The 26,625-nt window shown below is 30.8% G+C and overlaps 1 protein-coding gene across 1 annotated transcript in view; it reads left to right on the top strand.

Annotated features, from left to right (window-relative positions):
* The window catches only part of LOC107453528 (spectrin beta chain, non-erythrocytic 5 kst), a 189,975-nt gene that overhangs the window by 65,225 nt on the left and 98,125 nt on the right, over positions 1 to 26,625 (top strand). Inside the window, exons 3-8 of the mRNA XM_071181673.1 lie at positions 18,583 to 18,728; positions 19,958 to 20,125; positions 21,712 to 21,828; positions 22,769 to 22,845; positions 23,670 to 23,866; positions 25,710 to 25,822. Coding sequence (XP_071037774.1) covers positions 18,609 to 18,728; positions 19,958 to 20,125; positions 21,712 to 21,828; positions 22,769 to 22,845; positions 23,670 to 23,866; positions 25,710 to 25,822 — 792 coding nt within the window. The 5' untranslated portion in view covers positions 18,583 to 18,608. The remainder of the gene's footprint in view (positions 1 to 18,582; positions 18,729 to 19,957; positions 20,126 to 21,711; positions 21,829 to 22,768; positions 22,846 to 23,669; positions 23,867 to 25,709; positions 25,823 to 26,625) is intronic.

Genomic DNA, 26,625 nt, shown 5'->3' with positions numbered 1-26,625 from the left:
ATTCTGCATCCGGCATGCATCTACCACAGCGCAATCGTATAATATCCTCAGTGGTAGACGGATCATGGATTAGAGTCCCCTTGCCGTTAGCTTAACTATGGGAGATTTTCGTGGTTTTCCTCTTCATGTAACGCAAATGCGAATTTCTCCCAATACTTGATCCAGGAGTTCCTTTGTTTTCTGGATTGGGTTCAAAATTACAAGGCTACGGAGTTGAACATTAGTAGTCGTAAACCTAGAAAATTGGACCGGCTGTTCAACGACTGTTATAAAATAAAATAAAATAAAATAAACTATTTTCTCTATAATTCTAGTCAATGATATTTTCGCTTCCTCAAATTCATAATTTATATTTCCCCGAATTATTTTCTTTATTTCAAATACATGTGCTTGAGGAAGAATCGTTTCACTTAGTTTCTCGGTTAGATTGTGGCGTAACTACCACTACGATTATTAAGCATCAATTCACTAGTATATAAGGCATACTAACTAACTCGATTCAATCTTGGGATATCTTTTGATAGATGACGATTGACATAATCGAAAGCGCATTCCCCACAAGATCAATGAGATGATCCCTTTATTCAAGAAGGCCATGGGTGGATCCTAGAATAGCCCAACATATGGCGATTTTTTCAAATCTCGCCAAGCAAGGGTTTGAAATCTCGCCAAACTAGTTTTCCGGAAGATATTTCGTGGAGACTATTTTGAACGTCAGATCGCACCACCAAAATTCTTAAACGTGAATGGTATTTTGCTATGTAAACCTACGCGAAAGTTGGATTTCGTTAGAAAAGAGGTAAAAGAGTTTATTTTTTTCGCCATTTATGCTTCTGATTCCTTGCTGTTAGAATCATTGTTATTATTTCATTTTTAAACCGTTATTTCATTTATTAGCGTTATTATTTGATTTTTAATTATTCTTTTTGTGAGGTACCTGTTGAAATTATTTTTTTAATGATCAAGAAGTATTGATCCCAGTAATAATCGTAGACTTGGTAAACTTGCCGAGATTTCAAAATGTCGCCAAGAGGTGAGCTTTTGTTGGATTTTACCGAAGGCCTTAACTCTTATAGCGTTAGATAGTAAAAATTCCTTAAAAGTCTTATATTTTGAAATTATAACTAGAATTAAAAAAGAAATACATGAGAAATAATATTTAATGAACTGTTTATTTAAACATATATACCAGTTATTACAATGGAAAATATAAACAGTATTTTAATCATTGGTTGTCTTTTCTTACATAATTATCAAAAGTTATAAAATTTTGAGTCATCGAGACTCTTCGTCAATTGTTTTCTGTAGCTTGAATAAACAGTTCTATGGTTATGAGTTTCTTTTTCGAACCTTTTACCTCTGTATCAACCAGTTGTTTGAGCGCATCATTTGTATCCAGCTCATCAGCTGTCTTTTGAAAGTCTTTTAAGAATATTTACCAGCTCCTCAACTGTCTATTGAAAATCTATAAACTTTTAAAGTAATTTTTGAGTTTTTAATCAGCGTATCAACAAGTCCAAAATTTCTTTCATCGTATCAGTTGTTTCCAGCTCATCAACTGTACTTTGAAAGTCTTTTTTGATTTTTCACCAGTGAATCAACCAGAGCATCATTTGCTCCAGAGTTTCTATTTTATCCAGCTCATCAAACTCCCCATGCATAAGAGCACTCTTTTTAGCAACCATCTCTTTCTCAAGAGTTTTACTCTGATGAGCCTTCTTTGGAACTCTCATTTCAGCCACCATTTGTTCTTTGAACACCTCATTCCAATCTCGCAACTCAAACTTCTCATTGGTGGCCATATCACACTCCTCAAGAGTTGCATCATCATCAGTCATCTCAGACTGTCTATCTCTGTCCCACTCAAGGACATTCTCGTGAGTCTTCTCAGACTCTCCAATTGGCATTTCAGCCATCATTTGTTCTTTCAGAACTTCATCCCAATCTCTTATTTCGAAATAATTCTCATCCGAACCTTCACCCTTCTCCTTAAACACCTTTGCGCTAAAAGTAAATAAATAAATATATAATATTTGCTCAGTGAAACTCACCTTTGTGGACATTATTCGTCATAGTTAATAGATAACTATAGATTTTAGTAAATATTACGATTGAAATAAGTGTTCTTATAAAAGTGCCCTAAGCTATTTTATTGGATTACTATTTACGGTTGAGTTTGAAATTGAAATTTAAGCTAGCGCTGATTTTCTATTCGGGGCAAAATATATTTTTATGATAAAAAATAGTTAAATTAATGCTATTATAAGATGATATTACTAATATCTGATACTTACAGCCTTTTTCGCAAAAATCTCAGCACTTTAGCCATTTTTCTAATTAAGTTTAAGCACCTGTAAAATTATCACCTACAGATAGCACATAAACTTTAGAAGTGAGGATTTCAATATAAAACAATGCATTATTACAGAATATAGCAATATATTGTTACACTGCAACAGTTAAAAGTTTTCTTCGCTCATATTTTAACAATGCATGCCTAATTAAACAATGTTCTTTCAACAGAGACCATTTTAAGGAAATGTGTTTTTAATTCAAATGGCATTGTTTAAACTTGAAATAACTTATAAGATAAAAAGTATTGCAAAAACGTGATTTTGAGTGAAATTTGTGAAAATGAGTTTATTATAAATTTAGAATCCTTGTATTCTTTTCTTTCTTAATATACGTTGCTTTTGTTTGTACTCCAATTATTTACAAAGTTATAGCAGTTTTTGTGCAAGGTTAATAACAGTGGATGGACTAGTGATTTTAAGTCTTTAAATGAGCTTAGCTTCAGATCAGATTTTTTTCACATTTTACACCACCTAAAAGACCATATCTCGTGCTTCAAAATAATTATACGCAATTTTTCATGCGTGTTTATGATCATATCATGCATGTTTTGAACTACAGACTAAGTGAAAAAAAGTAAAATCTCACTTTTTTTCGCAAAGACAAGCGCGGAAATTTTTGAAAATTTGCTTTTTTAACTACATTGATCTCTAACTCAGTATTATAAGTACTTGCTTTTTTGATAGTAGTTCAAATCATCACTTGATAGTCTTTTAAATAAAATACTCGAATTATTTTTTGTTTGTTTTAGGAGATAGACATTTGTTTACAGTGTTTAGCGTATATGCAAANAAGCGAAGAAATTAGGTTTTTATTAACAAGAAAAGTATTTTAAACCCATATAGATTTTTTACGAAAATTGTCCTAAAAAAAAACGACAATTAATATATTTTAGTTCGCTGGCCACAAAAAAGGCTTCGCCGGGCCAATTGGTAACCACTGATCTAGAAGTCCCCTTGTTTTCGAAATTGGGTTCAAAATTACAAGGCTACGGAGTTGAACACTAGTAATCGTTAACCCAAAAATTGGGTCTACTGTTCAATGACGGTTATAAAATATTGATTATAAAAGAATTTTTAATGCCAATTTTGGAACAAGCAAAATGACAATTTTTGCATTTGTTCATTTTATTTCATTTACTATTTTGTTTTTTTAATGAAATGTGTTATAATGAAGACATCTTGGTTTTTATGTTGGTATTAAGCAGTAGTTTTCCAGCAGCGGGAAAACTATTTCCATTAGAAAAGACGCTTAAAAAAAAGCATTAAAAATTAGAATGTGCATCATAAGTATGCCATCTTGTCACCAAACCGATTGACACTTTTTTCCCTCTTCACCGAATTCTATTAAAAACTGTTTTATTTTAACTCCACTGATCCTGAGAGGGAATTGTTTTACGGTTGACGTGACAACGTAATTGAAAGCTTTTTTCCGATAAGTGAAAAAAAATGTAAAGGTCTGATAAAGTGAAAGTAAAATGACATGTTGCCTGTTGAATATATGTTTTTCAACAGCCCGATAAGATTACTTCAAGTTTAAGTATATTTTCCTCTTAAAAAATCGAAGATTAACCTTAACAGCTTAAAAGCTACCACCATTTTAGATTCTATCTTCATTAAATTATATATTTTGTTCAAGTTCCGGTAATGTTGGTAAAGGGTTAAATTGATTGTGGCATTATGTTATAATCCTCTAATTTTGGCTTAGGTTTATTTTAGGGTTGTGTAAAAAGTATAATTGAAAACTTTTTTTTGTTTTTTCTTTTTTCAAAGTGAAACTTTATAATATGAGGGTTATAATCTTTATAATCTTGCCAACTACAAGTTTGGCAAGATTCTGGTACATGCAAATTGGAGGGCGCTTTCATGAGGCCTTCGGCCAGCTTAAAATGAACTGCAGAATTTTTTTTTTTTGAAATTTTTTTTTTATACAGTTTGATTTGGCCTATTCTGCCACAGAATTTGAGGCTGAAGAACTGCAAATTATTGCAGTTAGTAAATTGCAGTAATTTTGTAGTGGACCTCAAGAATTCTACAGTAAATGTTTAATTGTATTGTTGACATTGGAGTTAGGTTAGGCTTTTCGTTGGACACTGTGATTATGTTGTGGTTGAGTTTTGTCAAATGAACCATGGAATGTGTTTGAATTAGTTTATCTGATGGTGCCATCTATTTTGCTAGATGGGGAATGGTAGACTTTTGTGTTAAGCAGCTCTGTGGTGCGCTGCTATTTATGCGTGAATGAGACAGACCAGTTCTAATATTCATTCTAGGATTATCACTTGGGGAGTGCAAGACACTGGAAACTCCTCATGTGTTGAAGGAATGGAGGAAATATTATGGTGTCAACACTGTGATTAAAACCCCCGTTCAGCCACTCATGAGATTTATTAATTAGCCCTGTCGCCTACAGTATGTATCCAGCTTCAATGAACTGAGTAGCTCATTAAACTTATGCTCATTTATGTTCAATTAAAAATACTATAAATCCTGTTGTTTTAAAAAGAAGTTATATTTGTTTAATTAAAAAAAGGTTTATTTTTAAAGAATAAAAAAGGTATTTTGTTTTAAATGAACTAAATTTCATTAAGACAAATTTATGACGAAGAGATCATTGTACATCTCTAAACTGTTTTTGATAGGATGTTGTTTGAAATCCAAACTAATAAATTTAATTTACTTTGATCAGACAAAATGGTGTCTTTAATTTTTGTTTTTAAAAAGGTTTAGTTTAGCTTGAAATCAAGTAAAAAAAAACTTACTTATTCTATCAATTTATATTTTATTATTATATCTTAATCATAACTTTAAATAAAAATAATTTTTCAAGGAATATAAATAAATAAATTAATAATAAATGAATTAATATCAATTTAGTTGTAAAACTTTAGTTATAAATATTTTTAGTTATAAAAGTATTTAAATACTTAATTTTAAGTAGATTTTAAAGTTATTAAATTGTGTAAAAATATTACTTAAAAATTTTCGATGCTCCAGAATTGTAAAATAATTATAATTATGTCAAATAAATATCTTATGTTATTTTGTATGAATATAGACAATGCATGTTATGAATATCCTTTATATAAATGTTTAGAATTCTTATCAAAATCCAAGAAATTAATAATCAAAAATTAATATCTAGGAAAGGGAAAAAAACAAAAACGTTTATCAAGTCGTACTATCAATGAAAAAAGTTTAAAGAAACCAAAATCTGTTTATTGCCTGAAGATTAACTCACTTTTACAACTATTAAAAAAAGCTGTAGTTTTTTTTCTGCTGATTCCTCCGAAAATATACAACTTCTGAAACATAGCTGTATAAATATTTCAAATTTACTGCAGTATAACCACGGTTTATAAGTTCAAATATTTTTATAAATCTCTAATTTAACAGTGACTTCTCATAAACTAAAATAATTTTGTTGACAGTAGCCAATAAAACTTTTTTGTACTGAAGAATTACTTCACATTATTTGCAAAACAACAGGCGTATTTTTACAGTTAGATTGTGCTGCAGAAAATCTCAGTTGATTGTTAAATAACTTCAATTCTGTAATGTATTTTTAGCTGGATATGTTTTGCGCAAGCTCGGTAGAAAATTGAAATTGTTCTATAGTAACTGATTTGCGTAGAACATATGTACATGAAGAACGTAAAAATGCTAAATCCCTCGTTTATATTCTTTGTAAATAAAATAGGTGTGTCATGATTTCGGCATATCTTGCCCTTTCTCCACGGCAGTATGTTAAGTAAGAAGTTGGAATATACTGGCATGAAGAAAAGCAAGATTTGCCGAAACTGTAGTAACGGATGTAGGAAAAGTGTGGAGAGCGGGGAAATCTAGTGACCTTCAGACGTCCATTTTATTTACAAAGAGTGTAGAAAGATTCAGCCCTGTCACGAGCCTTCCCTCACGTTTTCATACATATGTTCATCGCAAGCTCGGTAGAGAATCGAGATTATAGTTACTGCGCTGCGCGCAACATACGTACGTAAGCCCGTTAGATGCTGTGTTCAAGTGCTAAGTCTCGCTTACCATAAACGGTACAGTTTTTAATCCTCATATCTCAACGCAGGCATGAGTTATTTTATTTCAGCGACGCTAAGGTGAATATTTTTGCTATGGTTAAAACTTCGTAACAGAATATTTTAACTAAAACTTATGCAAGATGTTAGACATAGTTTGTGTTGTTACTAATCCTAAGTGGGTAGTCATCATAGATTGTGTTGTTACTAATCCTAAGTGGGTTGTCATCATAGTTTGTTATTGTACAATTTATATTAGGCCATTTACTTTTCTAACTCTCTAGAATTGAACATCTTTAAGAAGATATTACCTCATAACATGTTATATTTTGTTTTTATTTTAAGGCGTTTATTTGATACAAGTTAATGAGTTCTATAGCATACGAATACGAAATCGTGATGTTTAAGGCGCAGTCACGTGGTGTTCAAAGGTGGCGACATCTAGTAGTAAATTAGCCAACTTTGAATTGAATTAATTTCATAGGCATAAGGCTTTGTAGTCGCATGAACTTATGTTTTTTGAAAATAATATTGTATTTTTATAACTGATCTGAATTTGCAACAGTTATTTATGACTGTTAGGTCAAGTTTAACCTATATTTAACCAGCGCCGTCTATGTTTATTCTGAAAATGGCGGAAATATGGACACAATTTTCAGAAAATGAAAGCTTTTGTGGTACAATTTTTTAATATTTAAAAATTTATTCCCATGCTGCATTATCTTGGCTCGTAATATTTTGTCAAAAAGCGGGAATTGGCCATTGATTTTTAAAATTTTCATCTAGGTTGAAAAATGTCGCCAAATCGGCGATTTTTATAAAAAAGTTTAATAACTTTTAAAATATTTTAGTTATTTTTTCGTCCTGCATTCCAGATAGTTCTTTACAGCAAAATTGCAGGCATACACTGTATAAAATTATAGTTTTGCTTCAAGTGTAAGGCACTTAAACTGTAGCTTTTGTATTTTCCTTGGCGAAGAGCTTCGAAACACCATGTTAACAACAAATGCGTAATAATAATTACATGCATAATATTACATTATCTTTTTAGTGTAGTTTTATTGACGTGTAATAAATACTTTTAATCTTTAATCACTTTTTTTTTAAGAAAAATAAAATTTTTATAATGGCTTGAGCGTTGACTAGGAGTATTTTTTTTGAAGGAAAAATCATCTTATAACGTTTATTATTAGTTTTTACTACCTTTTTACATACTTTCTAAAAAAAAAAGTCTTATTATTTTACATGTAATGCCAGATTAATGAAGTATATTCGTTTTTGTATTAAGGAAATCCGAAAAAGAGAGAGTTTAGTTAGTTGATCGCCTGCTGTGTCAACTGCTGGGAATGGGCTCGTTAGGAAATACTTTTGAACAGCTGCTGTGTGACGTCGAGTTCAACGAACACTCACTCATTCTAGACACTTGTTGAACACACCGTCGTAAGGCGTAACATTCCTTTGAAAATGTGACATTTCAAAATGTTGTTAAGTTCCATGCCAGTTATATAAGTTAATGTCCAATTAGACGCCCGCTAAAATTGTTTTGGTTTTGAACTCGTTGGCAAATCATTATCATAAACATTTACTTCGGATTCTGTAATGGTTGATAATTTGAAGTATTAAGACTTTTAGGGTTATTATAATGATGGATGTGAAAAGACAGAGAAATGTCTGTTTAATATCTCATTCTATAATGTCCAATACGAGCTTCTTTTTTTTTCATAATAATTTTGTTTAACGCTATTTTTCGAATCTCTGTCGCCAAGAAAGATAAAAAAGCCATAGTTTAAGTGCCTTACACTTGAAGGAATGCGATGATTTTAAGCTATGTATATAATCTTGCCACGAAGAATTATCTGCGCTGTAGAACAGAAACATTTTTAAAAATCGCCAATTTGGCGGCATTTTCCCATCTAGATGAAAATTATCAAACATATATTCTCAGTTTTTGCAAATTTTTATGAACCAAGGTAATGCAGTATTGGAGAAAGTTTTTAAATATTAATAAATTAGATCACAAATGGTTTTAATTTTCACAAAACTGTGGCTTCTCTCCATATTCACGTTTTGCGCCATTTTCAAAATAAGCGTAGACAGCGCTGGCTCTAGATAGGATAACAGCCATGAGTAACAGTTGCAAACTCACAGCAGTTATAAAAATAGCATATTATTCGCAAAAAGCATTTCATATTACGACGGTGGCTTCAAAAAACAGCATTATTTATTATTATGGAGCTAAAATATCGCCATGTGGGCTACGGTGTATTCACAATCCCCCAAGGCTGGAGTAAGGGGGGGGGGTTTCCTGGACAATGTTTCGAAAAACAATGTTAAGTGTGGTTTACTAAAGTTCTGTTGTCACATGAAATAATTTTCTCTCTCCAAATAATATGCTATTTTCATTAGTCAGCTGAGTGATGAAAAAAAAAAACCCTCAGTTATGGGTTATTAAAAATTGTTTATGATCTAATTTTTTAATATTTGAAAAGTTCTCAACGCTGCATTATCTGAACTTACAAAAGAAATTGAGAATACTTCATTGATTTTGATAATTTTTATCCCGGTAGAAAAATCTCGCCAAGTTGGTGATTTTTTAAAAAAATTTTAATAAATTTTAAAACTTACTATTTGTCTATTCTAAAGCCTGATTAGTGTTTTACGGTAAGATAGTGCATATAGTTTAAAATTAAAGTTTTGCCTCAAGTGCAAAACACTTAAACTGAGGCTTTTTTTTTTAAATGTATTATTTTCCTTGGCGAAAGAATTCGAAAAACACTGTTACAGAAACTTTTTCGAAGGAGAATAAATTCGAAAGCGATAAACTGATCTATATTAATTCTTCAACTGTCACTTTGAGAAAAAGCGCTTTGAGAATGAAACAGCAGTTGTGATCTAAAAATGTGTCAGCACGTCTTTATTGTTCCCTTTATTCATATTCTTATTGTTCGAATCCAAAAGGACCATTGTTCTTCTTAAATTGTGCTGTCTCATACGGTGTCTACAGCACCTACCGTTTCTTCTGTTACCTTATAAAATATAATGTAGGTGCGACAGCTATTCTATTTGTACCTTCTGCTATACTGTCTTGATGACAAGTCCTAATGTGGCGGTAGGCTGTAATTTTTGCTCTTTCCGCGTCGATCAGTATATCATGTTCATAGCTGCCAACTCTACTGGATTTACCAGTAGACTACTGGATTTTGCCAGTTTCTCCTGGTCTACCAGTTTTATAAAAATTCTCCTGATTTTTGCATATTTTAAAAAATTTCCTAAATTGAGAAAGATTCCTTAAAAAAAAATCTCTATTGAAATTAAAATTTATTGCTTGATTGAATAATTAAAAATGTATTGCTGATACATAATGAAGCGTGCCTCATTTTTAGTAATCAGTTTAAAGCTGTTTTTTTTGTTTGTTCTAAAATGTTCAGTTTTTTTTAATTTAAAACTTTTTGTTAATTAATTTATAACATTTTAACTATCTATAGTAAATCAAGGGGTCTGTCCAGACATTTTGTGAAAGGTCCAGTTTTTGTAAAATTGTGAAAAAAAAAACTGTTCATAATTAGTGAATATAAAATAAGCGTTAAGTCACATTCTTTCAACTAGGGTCCTGCTTTCGTGAATTTGTGCAAATAGGGTCCTGTTATTACAAAAATTGCTAAAAACCTTTTCTAGAAGTTTTTAAATTGTAAATAGATACTATATTCTGCTCAACAATTGCTGCTACTAAATTAGCGATGCAACATACAAATATTTGGTATTTAGCCTATACTGCTCAACACAGATTATTCATTTCGGACGAATAATAGAAGCAAAATCACTCACATTTTTAATAATTTCAATTGACATATTTTAAATAACACAACTTAGTAATGTATCACTTTTAATGTGTTACGCATTAAGTAAACTTAAACAATTCTTAAATTTATAATATTTTATTTAAAAAATTGCCAGAAATTAATTTTTGTTTACATAATATTCTATTAATTAATTTTATGAATAAATATAAATTGATCAATCATTTATTTACAAAAAAAAATAATGATTTAATATTAATAAGACTGCGCACACGATGTTTGTAAAAGAGTAGAAATATTTTCTTAGAAAACTACATTTGGAATTTAAACTTAGGGAAACTTAGTTTGTCTCGAACCGTCTTTCTTCCATCCCCCGGGGGGTGGGTTAAGGGTTTATTCGATTAACAAGACAATAATGAAGGTAAACAAATTTGTGAAGGGTCCGATTAGAAGATAAATTATTTTGTGAAAGGTCCGTTTCTTAAAAGATATTTTGTGAAGGGTCCGTTAACGGACCCAAATTTCTTCTTAACAGACCCCTGATTACTATTAAAAATCAGGAGTTATCNAAAAAAAAAAAAAAAAAAAAAAAAAAAAAAAAAACATTTCAAGTTCAAGTCGATTATAAACGAAAAATATTGTAGAGCATTTATAAAATCCCTAAAATGGCAATAAAAATTCCCTATTTAAATTATTAGTATATTATGCTACAGTTATCATGAAATTGATATTATTTCGTAAAATTTACTGGATTTTTTCCTATCCACGTTGGCAGCTATGCAGATTTGTATATCTAGTTAGTTATCCTCGTTATATTGTAATACTGACTTAATACCCGTTCATCGTACGGGTTGACGGAAAGTGAATAATCGATAAATCGTTATTAATAAACACTTGGAAATCATGCGCAAATTAAAAAAGCTTATACCGACTAGATTATTCTAATTTTTATTTATTATTATTTAATAAACTTCCTGGTTACTTTGCGTTATTAGATTAAACAAAACACGTTTTTAGAAGCTCAACACATCGAAATAACGACGAAGTATATTCAGTATCATTTAGCATGATGCTATTGACTAAATGCAACTCATGGCAGTCAAAATTTGCCACTATCTTAGCAATTTTCTTCAGTATTTCTTTTTGGGGTTCGTAAAAATAACTGTTACTACATTATCTTTATTAAATACCAATATTAGTATATGTGAAATGGATTTAAAGGGCACCCATTACTGCAGTACTATTAGTACCTATCACCAAAAGTAGTTTAGCAAGTTTTTACGTTTTCTCTCTTGGCGAATAAGTACCTTTTCTCTATTAGATTTGCTTTTTAGTGCATAACCTATTCCTTTTTATTTTAATCGGGAACTTGCAACTCGAAAAGAAGTGAAGTGATAATGCTTAACCATGTGATTTGAATCAGATTTAATTGTAATACATGTAAACGACGTCACGCGTGTGTGCCGAACCTGATTGGCTTTTAAATCGACAAATGCCACGATTTACCAGCGATGACGTCATTTGCAGGTATCCAATCACTGTTGATTTTAAGTTATTTAGTTTAATTGGGTACTTGCACTTCGAGAAGTACTTGCACACGTCTCTGTCAACAATCAAAATGGCGTATCAAAGTTGAGCTAAGTTTTTCCACGTGAGTTAGAATGTTAATTAACGTGAAGATAATTAAATACAGCGCCTTATCGCATCGGGCATTGAATTTGTTGAAATATAGTTCTTTATCAGATTTATTATTTGTTAATTTATTTTATTGTAACACGTGATATATTTTTGTTTTCTGTACCAAACAACTTCGATGCATAATTAGTTTGTTTATGTTATACATGGCTTCTTGGTTGTCTTTGTGTTAAGTAAGAAATATGTGGTGAACGAATTAAATTCATTGCGAAAGAATCTTTGTGAAGGATTATAGAATGTATGACTTAAGAGAATTGATACTTGACGGGGTAAGTTAACTCGAAATAACAATGCAAAAACCAGTTGCTAATGTAAACAAAGCCACGTTTTAACAACCAATCAGGATCGAGGTACCCACACTACGTCATTTGTGGGTATCTCATTGAATTAGTATTCAAAAACGTAACTATGAGCAAAATTAACACGTAACACAACAATAATAATATTTCAAAAATAGATTTGGCATTTCTACAACTAATATATCTATATTTTTTTATCTTTACCTATAATATAATAAATAATCTTTACTGTAATATTTATAAATTTTTTTAACTTTATGATGACTCGAAATAAAAACATTACGCTTTGAGAAAAGGCGTTCGTATATCAGTGCTTAAATAATATTTGATTAATATTAGCATAAAACAGCATGAAAGAATATAAAAAGACACTGAAATGCTAAAGTTGTTGAAACAACGTTTCTCAAATAATAAATTACTAATTTAATATTTCATCCTATAACTATATAATATAGGATGACTCAAAAAAAGAAAAAAACAAAAACAAAAAAACGTTGCAATTTTAGAAAAGTTACATAATGCTTATACATAATGCTTATACATAATGCTTATTCATACATAAATGCCAGAAAGTGTATGTAATTAATGTTATAAAACAGCATGATAGAATATAACAACTACCCTGAAAAGCTAAATTTGTTGAAGCAGCATTTCTTAAATTAAAAATTACTAATTTGAAGTATGTTAGTTAGGCAATGAAAATTAAAAAAAAAAGAGAAAGAAAATACTAAAATTACCCATGTTTTGGGAATCATCGAAGCATTCAAAATACTCCCACATAAAAAAAAAAAAAGAATTATTCGGCTTATTTTTCCCTCCCTAGACATTATATCGTAGACATATTAAATAATTTTGGGTGTGGAATTTAAAAAAAAAAAAAAGAAAAAAAGAAATACTGTGTTCAAAAGGATGTTCAATCTAAATTCAAATTTGAAGGCCAATGAACAATATATACTCATATTTTCTCGCAGTTTCTCCGTTTAAGAAATAAGTAAAAATTTGTTGCGCTTATTCGCTATGATCTGCTGTGGATCAATTTTCAATGCATCCTTTTCAATAAAAATACAATACATTGAAATTATTTAAATTTTCACTGAGGAAATTATAAAAAAAAAAAAAAACCAAAGAATGAGGAACTGGAATGTTTATTTATAAAAGAAGAATGGATGGACGTTGAAGTGGAACTGGTTTGTTGTTGTGTGTGACAAGTAACTGTGTCCTGCATCCGTTGGACGAGCAATTGAGAGAAAGAAATTTGCATTGTTTCCCATTCACCTTGAAAAAATAAACAGTTTCCGCTTATTCTTTCTGTGAGGTTCATTCTTAGTTTGCATATTGTTTATCAATTGTCCTGTGGAATTTTTATAGTCGTCTTATGGTTTCGGTATCAGACTGGTACGTCTCTCTGGTAGAATTTGTTACTTCGTATCTTTTTCTCCTTGAGTGACGGTTTCGATTAATCATAACTAACAACTTTGTTTTTATTTTTCGTTTTTCATTTTGTTCTGCAATCTTACGTGGAACAATGTGGCTTTCAAGTTAAGACACTCGAACATATTCTAGTTTAATTTATGTGATTTATTGGAAAGAGATAGTTATTTTGTTATTTCAATGATACTTTCGCCTCTCAGTTCCCTCAAGGATGTTTTATTTTATTCTAAAACCGGCATTAAACAGTCGGACCATTTTTACGGCTGTTCATGTGATTTTGGTGTTATTTTGTGTGGTCTTGTAATCTCGGAACCGAGAATAAAAAAACACGAAAACTCCTGGCAAAAACATTGGAATTATCTAGCTTTCGTGGAGGACTTTTTGATGGAACTAATCCCCATTTGGCTTTACACAGAGAAGGGAAACACGAAAACCTCCCAAGGTTAGCCTGACTGCAAGAGGAATTTAACCCATGATCCGTCTATCACTGAGGATATTTTACGTCAGCACTGTGGTCGGTGCGAGCCGGGAGCAGAACTTGTATCAACCAGTCCCAGCTGGGATTCGATTCTGGGTTACCTCATTGGGAGGCAAACGATATGTTCTCATAACCACCGTGGCTTTAAAGCAGAATTTTCTTGAACCCGAGATACAATTAATGTATTCGAATCCAAGCGTGCACACATATGAAATACTAAGAAATTTTTCGAATCCGATGTTTTTTTTTAATTATTTTTTTTAAATATTATTATTGCATTAAAATTGTGTATAAAAAATTGCAGTTTTGCTTTTGCGTTCTGAAACAATATAATAATCAGCAAATTTATCAATTTCAGCATCATAATTCCACTTAGCTATTCTTTTGAACGTAACTGTTGTAAATTGTGTCTGGGTGTTGCCAGGGGTTGGTCGTAGGTCTGCCCCCCTCCCTAAAAATTAGGAAACATTATATATTAGCTTGCCAAACTTGCAATAGATAATAAATTCGTCGTAAGCAACTTTCAATCTGAAAAAGCTATTTATAGCTTATTGAAAAAAGTACTGATATTTAATTAATCTTTTCTAGTTATTTATTTATTGGTTTTTCATTTTACTTATTGCTTTGCGCGGATAATAATAATAATAATAAATTGTCTTGAAGCATTTGACCTTGAATTTACTCTTTTTAAAAATTCAGTCACCTCTGGGAAAGAACAAAAAGAAAAAATAAGTCTTGAGTTCTGGTTACGCTTGATCTCTTTATTTTCTGTATATTATCGCCTGATTTTTTTAATTTTTATTATTGTCTAATTTTTTTATTAGTATCGTCTGCTTTTATATTTTATGCAAGTTGTATTGCTTTTAGAAATTTTATGAAAAGACTATGGATATTTAAAACTGCATTTTGTTATACTTAATCAAAAATGCTACTGTTTACAATTAAATAACTGATATTAAATTTATGCGAGCAATGATTGATACCATTTGCCACTTGTTCTTTGGACTGGAAATGATCATGTAAACAAAATTGATCTGATGATGGATGTTCGGCTCTATCACATGCTTGCTTTCGAGGCAAATTATTCCGTCATATGTTAAGATGACGCATATATCACATCATTAAATGAAGTGCGTTTATCAAACGCTATCTATTTTGGTCAACTGTTTTTGTTTAGGTGAATCATATTAAATATATAATTTTTAATATGTGATCTTTTCCATTATGTTACATCAGTGTTTCTCAAACTTATGACTTTACTGTACCCTTTCCGAATTTTTCGTAACGCTGTGTACCACTAATAAAAAAAGAAATGTACTTTTTTAAAAACATGTTTATTTAGAATGGAGATTAAAATTAAAAATCACAACTAACTGTTTACACCACTAAGTATTAACTGTTAACTCTGCAAAAAATAGCCAATAGAAAAATACTTAATATTAAATTTTCATGGCTAGCTTTGTTTTTAAAAAAGTTTTTTTTTGAAATTTTTGTTTGCAAGATATTTCACAACAGAACGCGTACTCCCGCTAAACTGTTCCCGTACCCCTGGGGGTACGCGTACCACATTTTGGGGGGAAACACTGCGTTACATGATGTATGTGGGTTTTTATAAGATGGTCGATTATTTGCAGTGTTATGATTCTGGGATAATCAAAGAGAACTTTTATGTTATCGTTTACGCATTCGTCTCTATGATAGATTAAAAATCTGACATAAAACGAGAAAAAACTTTTAATCTATTTAGTTTTCCAAACATACAGGGTGTTCTCTCTTTTATATACAATATTTTTGGAAACCTATTAAAAATAAACCAATAAAACCCACATTCTAGCTATTCGAATATTCGGTAAACATATTAGGTTTTCTGATAAGCATATTAGGTTTTCTCTGATTCGCGCACTATTACTGACATTAGAGATGGGTTTACGCAATGCATAAACAATAGACACTAAATATTAGCCATTTATTTTTGCATATAGAGTGTTCCGTATTGACCGCTTATCAAGTATATTTTTAGAATCTGTTTTGACGTCAAGATAAAAAATGACGACAAAAAAATATAATCGTCAGAGATCGGATATTCAAAATTTAAGTGAGGAAAAAGCAAAAACACTATCAAAGACAGAAAGCTGCCATTAAAACATCAAAACATTTTAATTGCTGATAAAAAAAGAGCGAATTTGATAAAAGATTGTTAGAAACACTTCTAAGTAAAGCTCCATCTTACTGGTTCTGCTATTTTTTCATCCCACCTTCTTCACTAGTAATTTTAAAAATTTCGATATCGTTTTGTCCCATGCTTAATTATTAATTTAAGGTGACTTAATTCTCTTAATTATTAATTTTCAACCCCTACTCTTTCACGAGTTATGGGTTGTATTTATCGTATGATATACAAAAGGTTGGCCACCCCAGCTGTAGGAAATAGTGACAAGAATTAATATGTCAGCCGATGTCAAATTAAAAAAGTTATCAGATTATTACAAAAGTCGCTGGTCGATATCCATAAAGTTGTGAAAGCTGAATAGTGAAAATCCTGTTTTAACGCATCGGTGCTCACGCTATGAAAAAAAGGGGGTTCATCTTATTATATTCGACTTTAAAAGACTTTATTTTGCAACGGAATGATGAACAAAAAAAGAACAACTATGGAATAGAATTGTTGCTGTTTATCGTTGCAAAACGCTTTCTAATTATTTAGAGATAAAGTTTCTCCACTTCTTCGATCATTAACCGTAAAATAAAAAAAAAGGTTATGTGTAACATAGTTCTATTGAAAATACGAGCAACTTTCACAACTTAGTATTTCTGAATACAGAGCTGTTGCCATCACGAGAGTTCTAATTTTTCATTAAAGAAAAGAACTTATCTTTAAAGAATGTTTTCCCCTTAATAGACGATGGAAAATATTTTATTACTTTTTTATTAAATACTATTGTTCTATTACTAACTTAAAATTCCTGTTTTTCAACGATTTCCAGAATATTTTTATTTGATTTATTCGGAACCGGATTTAAGTAGATCTGAACTTCGATTTGATCTATCAAAACCGGATAACATTCCAGTGTTTTTTATTGTGAGCCTGAGAGACGAGGTTATTTAATCTTATCTCAAATTTAATTAAAGTATTGGTTTTGACCTTGATTCAAAGAATTTTAAAACAACAAGAAAGAAAATGTTCTAAATGAATTTTTAAGTTACTGTTTCAATTATATTTAGAAACCTGTTAAACCAATGACGTTCAAGAAATAAGAACAGAAAAGTAATCAACAATTATATTAATGAATGATTAGAACGCAGATTAATTTTTTTTTCTAAATTAATATCAAAATATTAAAATTTTAGGAGCATTAAATAACTAGCGAGATCTTACTGCACTGAGTGGCGTGTCGAAAACAGAACTAAATTGAAAAGCGATAATAAGTAGTGGCCGTTTATAAGAATCTGTAAGGCAAAATAAAAAGATTTTGCTACTAACCAGTGGCCATTTGTCGTGTGTTGTATCTTGTTTAATCGGTCCTCGTTAAACTGTTCAACCGTAAAGTGCTCGACTTCGCGCCGGAAGTCGAGCTACCAAAGCAGATGAGTCATCCCCTCTGCAGAGGATCAAAATTGCGATGGCAATTTCGATGGATTGCGATGGAATATTTGCTTCGGATCATCCTCAGGGATGTTTCCCAGGTCGTCACCAATAGCCCATTGTGGAGCTCTAGTGCGACGTAAATAAAATACCTGCCATACCATACCTATATTATTTAATTTTGATATAGGGGATATTTCCATATCGTGACCTGTCACCCTAACTACAATCGCCAAGGTGCCAAATAGATTTTTAAATTGCAATTTGTTTTTTAAAAAAGCATGTAGATGTTTTGCCCGGGGATGGCTACGAGTTATACATTTATAGTTGGTCCCTTTCTGTCTGTGATGTTTTTTTTAAAAGTTTTTCGCGGGCCGCTGTCCGGAAGTTACCAAAAGTTGGCGATTATTGTGCCACAGATCACGATACGGAAATCTACCCTTGATATATTTTATATAAAGAACTCCTGAATCGAGTATTGGGAGAAATTTGGCTTTGTGGAGGACTTTTTGTTGGAGCTAACCCGCATTTGCGTTACATGGAGAGGAAGACCACGAGAACTTCTCTCGGTTAGCCTGACGGCAAGGGGACTCAAACCCATGATCCGTTTAACACTGAGGATATTTCTCGTCAGCACTGTGGTCGGTGCAAGCCGGATGCGGAATTCGTATCGACTGGGATTCGAACCCGGTTTGCCTCATTGGAAGGCGAACGCTCTATCCCCTGAGCCATCGCGGCTCTACCCTTGATATATTTCGCTTTGTAACGCGGTTATCGAGATCAATGTTCATGTTGGCGGCAACTCGGAAAAGCAGTCGCCGATATATGGTCTCTGTCACTGATGAGTACCGAAACGGCTGTCTGACTTTCTAGCTTAAAATATGTGCCTTTTACTGATGTCACTATTTGTTGTGTTTCAGGGTAATGTGAATGCCGGGGGTGAGTGATGTCACAAAGGGAAGATGCCATTAAATTCGAAACAGGTCGAATTAAGGCGCTCCAGGAGGAGCGTCTTCACATACAGAAAAAGACTTTTACCAAATGGATGAACTCTTTCCTACAAAAGGTTACACCTCATTGATTGAATTTTTTTAAAATTAATTGTTGCTGTGATTTTAATTCTAAACTCTTTGTATTTTTATCATAATCCTGCACATTGCAGTTAATTGATGCAAAAAAAAGTTCTATTTTATTTAACACTAGAAAGACTGAAAATTAGTATATACCTATATTTGCCCAAAAGCAGTCAAAATGACTGGATTGTGAATGCGTAAAGAAATTCGTTTAAAATTAATTTTTAGTATTTTTTATATTATTTACAGTTATATACCAAGTTATTAGTAAATATTAACAATAAAAAAATTTATATCTTGTGCAAAAAGTCACAAAATTCTAAGAAATTGTGTCATTATATACATCATTGTTTTTCTAATTGAAATTAAAAAAGCAGTCAAAATGACTTCCTTAGGCAATCTAGTGTTAAAGTTCAGGCTTAGAACTTGTTGTTTATTTATTTATTACCCATTTTTGATAATTGATTACAGCAACTTAATTGGCAAAATTTTGTTGAAGTGTATATTTTTTTTCTCCATAATCTTTTTTTAAAAATTTTATTATTATTATTACTATTATTTATTAATTAATTAAAAGCCTTTTTTAAGATTATATCTCGATCTATCCCAGTTACTTAATGTTTAACTTTTTTTAACTTTTTTTTTAAAATCCAAGTAAGGATTTGTTCCTTGTTTAATTGGCACCTATTTTCATAACTGAAAGCAAAGATGAAAATAGAAAACCTTTGTTATATTTTTAGTTTAGAAATCTCACTTTGATTATAACTATACTGATTGCAGTTAATTAGATCATTAATTTTTTTAAATTTATTTTCTTTAAAATTGAAGCTTAGAATTTGATGGCTATTTAATTGGCACCCATTTTGATAATTGCTAGCAATTGGTCTTATTTCAAATCTAGCTGAAATTTTGCTGTTATAGTTATTTCAGTTACTTGACGTTCACATATATTTTATTTATTTGTTATTAATGTTATTTTGATTGAAGCATGGAGTTCTTATTTAATTAATATCTAATTTGATAATTGCAAGCAAGAATGAAAAAAAAGAGACCATCTTATTGCAGATTTTGATGAAATATGTAAAAGTGTTATATTTTAGTTTCAAACTCTCCTGATTTGATTATGTGTATTACAGTTCTATGACATGTGAATTTTTTGATCAATATACATTGAAATTAAAGTGTCATTATTCGTGTACTATCTTTATCTTGATAATTACAGGCAAGAATGGAAGTGGAAGACCTTTTCACTGATCTTGCCGATGGTAAAAAGCTTCTGAAACTCCTTGAAATCATATCCGGTGAAAAACTTGGAAAACCTAACCATGGAAAAATGCGGGTGCATAAAATTGAAAATGTCAATAAAAGTTTGGCATTTCTTCACACGAAAGTAAGTAGAATTTGAAATTCCATTTAAAAGCTTTTAATTTTTGTTATGATATCTGTAAAAAATATGCCCGGTGCTTGGTATATAAGATCCCAATTTAATGTAGATATCTGCAAAATGTTTTATATAATAGCACATTTTCCTTTAACCAAGTGTTTTGTAATGCTTACTGAAGAACTTGGGGCAATACAATGATAAACCTCAATTTCTCGGTAGATTGTTCAATAGTTTCTGTGTATTATGTGGTTAGCTAGTGGAAATTGCAGAAATTTGTGAAGTACATATTTGGAAACAGTACTGTGGAACAGTACGCTTCAAAATTATCACATTTGAAAATGCAGTTTATTGTTTTATAATGCCAATCTTTTCGTATTTAGTACAAGAATTTTAGTTAAAAAAAAAAGTAATTTAGTTTTTTTTTTATTTTTTAAAATTTTTTTTTTAATTTGTTGATATTAAAACTTATGTGAAGTTACTTGTAAACCATGCATATTATATAAATAGATATTGCATTAAAGTATTTTATATATAAATATATTATATAAATACATGCTATGAAAATTGCTTTATAAAAACATATTATATAAATACATGCTATAAAAATTGCTTTATAAAAATATATAATATAAAAACATTTAAAAAAATCATGTTTAAGGGTTGCAAATTAATATTAAAGTGACCAACAACTGATATATTTTTAAAAACCCTGATTTATCTTTACTGGGGTTAATAAGAGCAACAGAAAGATTAAAGCACTCAACAGCTTAGTAGAATAATTTTTCTTTTGTCTTGAAGAGACTAGGGAGTTTTAGCTTCAAATATTAAGTGAGGGCCGTGTTTTCTTGATTTTCTCCAACTATTATTACACAATGTGTCCACTCCCTCTGCTCTCTTAAGCTAAATATCTGTATTATTTAAATTATATTATTTTATATTAACTTCTTTTGTGTCAAAAACAATGTACTCAAAAATGTTATGAAAATCTGCTAAACAGTGTTGTATCTACATAATATGTACTATAAATTAAACACAAATTGAATTTCATTCATTTTAAGAAAAAGATTGGCTTATTCCCCTAATTTCTCATTATTATGATCGTCATATGTTTTTTTTTTTTCATTAATAAATTTTGTTTTAAATGCTACACTATTTATTATTATTATCGTTTTAAATTATTAATCAGTTAAATCTATTATTTTATACTCCTGAAACATATGGTTTTTAGGTTGACTGTTACACATATAGTTTGTTTAAGGAAATAACTCCCCTAGCCAATCGTTTGGACCTGTGGCGGTGATTGTGGTAACAAGGTATAACTATTTCACGTTGGAGTGTGAGGTCATTGTTTAGGACAGGTTTTGGCATCTGGTCCGCGAAATAAAGGGACTATGTATTTTTCTTCGGTCTATTATGTTAGCACTAGAGTGAAGAGAAGCTACCCTCCCTGAAACGTGCTATTCTTGTTTCCACAGCAACAGGCAGTCTCAGACTTAGTGTCGGGGGGAGTTCTTGACAAACTATGCAACTTTTTTTTCTTCTTGTTTATAAACTGTATCTTCTTACATATTTTTTTTCTTTTTTCTTCTTAGGTTAGATTAGAAAGTATTGGCGCTGAAGATATTGTAGATGGAAATCCAAGATTAATATTAGGTTTAATATGGACAATAATTTTAAGGTTTCAAATACAAGAAATCGAAATTGATGTTGTAAGTATAAGTTATCTGTTTGTTTAATGTACTTATTGATGGTTTTAATGTTTTTATTGTATTTTCTCACTTTATACACAAAAGCTTTATTATGAATTTTAAATGTTTCATTTGCATTTTATTTTTGCTATTTATTTTGCACAAACAAAATTTTGTAAGTATACAGATTTAAATATATTAATGAATGTCTATTTTTATTTTTGAATCGAAACTGTACAGTCTTAATTTACAAATAAAAATGTCCATGATCTAAAAAATTATTTCTTTATTAAAGGAGGTCCTTTAATTTTTGAAGAATATTTTATTCACAATACATCAATGTTACTACAGACTTATAGTTTCTAAAGATTTTAAGTGTTGCCGAAGAGTTTCGGAAAACTTTTAAAAGTCCAATTTCTTTACCATATTTTTAATTTAATGATTTTTCTTTAAAAATAGAAGATTTATTTAATTAGTAAGAGGTGTCATCACGGAGAATGTCTATAGATATTATATGCTGATTCTGTTAGACTTAGGAAACTATGGATATTCAGGACTTCCTAATTTCTGGTTCTTTTTTTATGGAAAGAGAGGTGCACAATCTTTTCCGCACTACTGAATTACATACTGCACAGGAGGAGTAATAACTTATTTTTTGCATCCACTCTGCGATTTTTAATGTATTTGACGCGTTATAGCATGCAGGCAAAATCACTAATTGTAAGTTAAGAGATATCCCAACAGAAATTTTAATTCCCTACTTATTTAAGTAGGTAGTGAAACATTTATTTAGCAAGGAAATGTTTTTAAAATTTTTGCCTGCATTAAAAGGAATCAATGCATTTCATTTCTTTTTATAAAAAAAATACTTAAAAAGGAATTGTCTTAATTAAATTGTACAGAATATGCTGTAGTTAACAGTTGATAGTATCTGATTAAAATTTTTTATTTATTATTTCAGAATGAAGATGACGAAAGTAGTGAAAAGAAATCTGCTAAGGACGCTTTGCTACTTTGGTGCCAAAGAAAAACAGCCGGGTAAGCCTTTAAAAATGAGCCATAACTTCAATTAAACCAATAGATATTTTTAATTAACTGTAAAAATAGAGTAAGGGATACCCAAAGTTTTCAAGTTGTGTCATCTGTAAAAGATATAAATCATCAAGCACATGAGATAGCAAGTCAAGCTCTTCTTTACTTTTTGTAAAGTAATTGATATCAAAACCTAAAAGAAATTAAATAGGAGAATAGAAAATGTGTGAATAGCATTATTTAATGTTGTGCAATTTTATGTTGTGTATCTTAATGTGACTGCTCTTGGTTATCAATGATAATTTATTGTTTAAAATCTGCCTAAATGGCCAGAGACAGCAACAATCATACCTCCTTAGGCTTAACATCAGCCATGGGACAATACAGGGGTCCCCATCAGGGGGGAAGGTGGGCGCACGATGCGCCCACTTAAAGCTTGGGGGGAATTTTTTCACTAAATAAAACGAATAGTTTGGGGGGGGAATTTAGACGAGAGAATATTTTTTTTTAAGTACATAAATAGAAGAAGCAACGTAGCACTATTTCGAACAAGCTAACATGGATGGGAGAAGTTAGCAAATTTTTTTTGGNAATTTTTTGGGGGTAGGGGGATGAATGCGCCCAAGAGCTTGGGGGGATGGGGGCCACTGGGACAATAGGCTGGAATTAGTCACAATAATAGATAAACTACACCACCAGGCTACATATCATAAAAGTTAACTACACCACCAGGCTTTAAACCGTAAATCTTTTTGGAATTGACTATGCACTGTAATGTATTATTTTTGCATTTATTTCAACTAACTAAATTATGATGTTCATGTACGCAGGTATCAAGGTGTTAATATACAAGACTTTCATGTGTCCTGGAGAACTGGCCTTGGATTTAACGCTCTTATCCATTCCCATCGTCCGGATCTGATAAATTTTAATGCTCTTCATAGCAACACCCACATCCAGAACCTCAACAATGCATTCGACATTGCACAGAAAGAGCTCGGAATTCCCCGACTCTTGGATGCTGAAGGTATTCTTTTACTGACTCTAAAACAGTAGTGCTATTCTGTAAGAAATCTTAATTTTCGCGAATAGTTATTCAAACTAAGTAGAAGGAAAGGGAATTTGTTTGTTGGGTTCAAATTAATTGAAGTAAATGTAGATGAATGTTCTTTTTAATATTTTCAGGGTGGCACAGAACAGGGAAATCGTGAAAAAGTCAGTGAATTTTATTCATCTGGGAAATGAGATGCAATTTAAGTGAAATACCCAAAAGTCTGGAAAAAAATAATTTATTTTGAAATTTAGGTTCCTAACTGTCCAATATTTCTTCCAAGAAGCTATTTACAGTAGTTTTTTTTTTACAAAAAAATTGGTTTAGTTTCAACCTTTAATGACACGTGAAAGTGTCATTAAAGTGTGTGTAAGAATAAAGCATAACTGAAAAATAAAACTTTAACTAAAGTAAAATAACTGAAGTATAATAACTGATGTATAATAACTGAAGTATAATAACTGAAGTATAATAACTGAAGTATAATAACTGAAGTAAAAATAACTTAAGTAAAAATAACTGAAGTAAAAATAACTGAAGTAAAATTAACTGAAGTAAAAATAACTGAAGTAAAAATAACTGAAGTAAGAATAACTGAAGTATAAAAATTTAAGCCTTTGATTTCAAAACTCTTGGAAATTCGTCAAAATCAGTCTGAAAAAATTAAGAATTTTTACTTTGAGTGTTTGTGGGTGTTTAAAAACGAGAAAAAGTTGATGTAGTATAATCCCAAAATTGGATCTACCTGTGGTATTATCCGAATATGGGATCTACCTGTGTAATCCATGTTTATTTATTTAAACAGATTTTTTTTCTTTGGTTTTGCTCTTTTAGTGCCACTACCTGGTATGTTCTAAACTGTTGTCTTTTAAAGGTTAAGTGCCACTGCCTAGCATGTGCTATATTGAAGTTTTTAAGGAAAAGTGCCACTGCACAATTTATTCTACCACAGTGATCCTCAATATTTTTATCGCTGTGTACCGGTCAATTTTTAATAATTTTACCACGGCCTACTGAAGGGAAGAGACATTATGATATTTAGATTGTTTTGTAGCTGTCACTGATAGGTTGTCAGAAATGGCGATAGAGATTTGAGTTCTGTAGTATCAATCTCAATGTTAACTTCTTATCCATGGAAAGTCGGACAAACCCGAGAAAAATACACCAGAGTAAATAAAATTAAAATTAATTTAATGATCCTTGAGTGGTCCTGTACGATGTGATCAACAGACCGATGGTTGGGGACCACTGCATTTCCATACTATATTGTAGCGCCACCTATTGATCCTTAAAATTACTACAAAGGTAGATCACATTTTGGGACAATACTAAATTTTTGTTAGGATGATTTGTAATGAGGATACTTTCTTAATTCATATTCACCATTTATTTATTTTTATTATACTGTTTATTTTTTCAAATTTACTAAAAAGAGAGAGATAATTTTTGTATGAATATGAATTTCCAAAAAAACATAATTTACGTGATTAACTTATAACTCAAAAGAAAGGTGTATATTTCCTAAATACAGATTAATTGAAAAGGTATTATAATACTGATGTTTTTAATGCTAACAAACGATGAAAGTATACAAAACTGTTCATAATACTCTTGCAAATTTTGTAGATAATATTACCACTTTTTTCATGTTTTTGTGGATACAAAGACGTAACTTACAAGATTAACATATAACTATAACTTTATTTTCTTAATACAAGTTTATTGAAAAGGTATAATAGTGATGTTTTTAGTATTAATGGTAACCAATGAAAAAATTATACAAAACTGCTGAATAATACTCTTTTTTCTTATTTTGTAGATGTTGACACAAGTAAACCTGATGAGAAATCTGTCATTACATATGTTGCCTCTTACTATCACACATTTGCCAGAATGAAGAGCGAAATGAAGGGTGGGAAACGAATTGCCAATGTAAATCACCTTTTTAAAAATTAATTTTAATTAATTTTTTAATTTTAATTCAATTTTTTAATTAATTAAAAAATTAATAATATTTTTTGTATTGAATATTTAGCATGTTTTTTTTTCCGAAGCTCTGTCACCAAGGAAAATAAAAAAGCCTCAGTTTAGGTGCCTTACACTCAAAGCAAAACGATGATTTTAAACTATGCGTATCATTTTGCTGTAAAGAATCAACTAGTTTTTAGAATGGACAAATAACTTAAATATTTTAGAAGTTATTAAATTTTGTTAAAAATTGCCAACAGGGTGACATTCTTCCATTTAAAGGAAAATTTTCAAAACCGCTGCATTTTCCTCTGTTTTTGCAAATTTTTATGAGCTTAGATAATGCAGCTTTGGTGTAAATTTTTAAATATTTAAAACTTAGACCACAATCGCTTTTTATTTTCACAAAACTGTGGCTTTTCTCCTTATTGACATTTTGCGCCATTTTCAGAATAGGTATAGATAGCACTTAGCTTTAGATAGGCTAAACTTGTCCTCTTCTTCTTCCTTATCCCCAAAATTAGCAGGGCTAAACAATGTCCATGAAATTCATGACCCGGAGGAAGTCGGCCACCAAAAGTGGGTTATTTAGTATGTCCCTTTTGTCCAGACCAAGACAGTCCAGGATATGCTGGGGAGAAGCCTGCATTTAGTATGCCTCTTTTGTCCAAACCAAGACAGTCCAGGATATGCTGGGGAGAAGCCTGCATGTTGTGGCACCTGGGGCAGTTTGGGAAGATTTTAACACTACCCTCGAAGAAAGGGAC

The sequence above is a fragment of the Parasteatoda tepidariorum genome, chromosome 6 (genome assembly GCF_043381705.1).
Source record: "Parasteatoda tepidariorum isolate YZ-2023 chromosome 6, CAS_Ptep_4.0, whole genome shotgun sequence".
Taxonomy (NCBI): Eukaryota; Metazoa; Arthropoda; class Arachnida; order Araneae; family Theridiidae; genus Parasteatoda; species Parasteatoda tepidariorum.
Note: the sequence above shows the minus strand (reverse complement) of the source record. Positions and strands in the feature narration are given on the sequence as shown.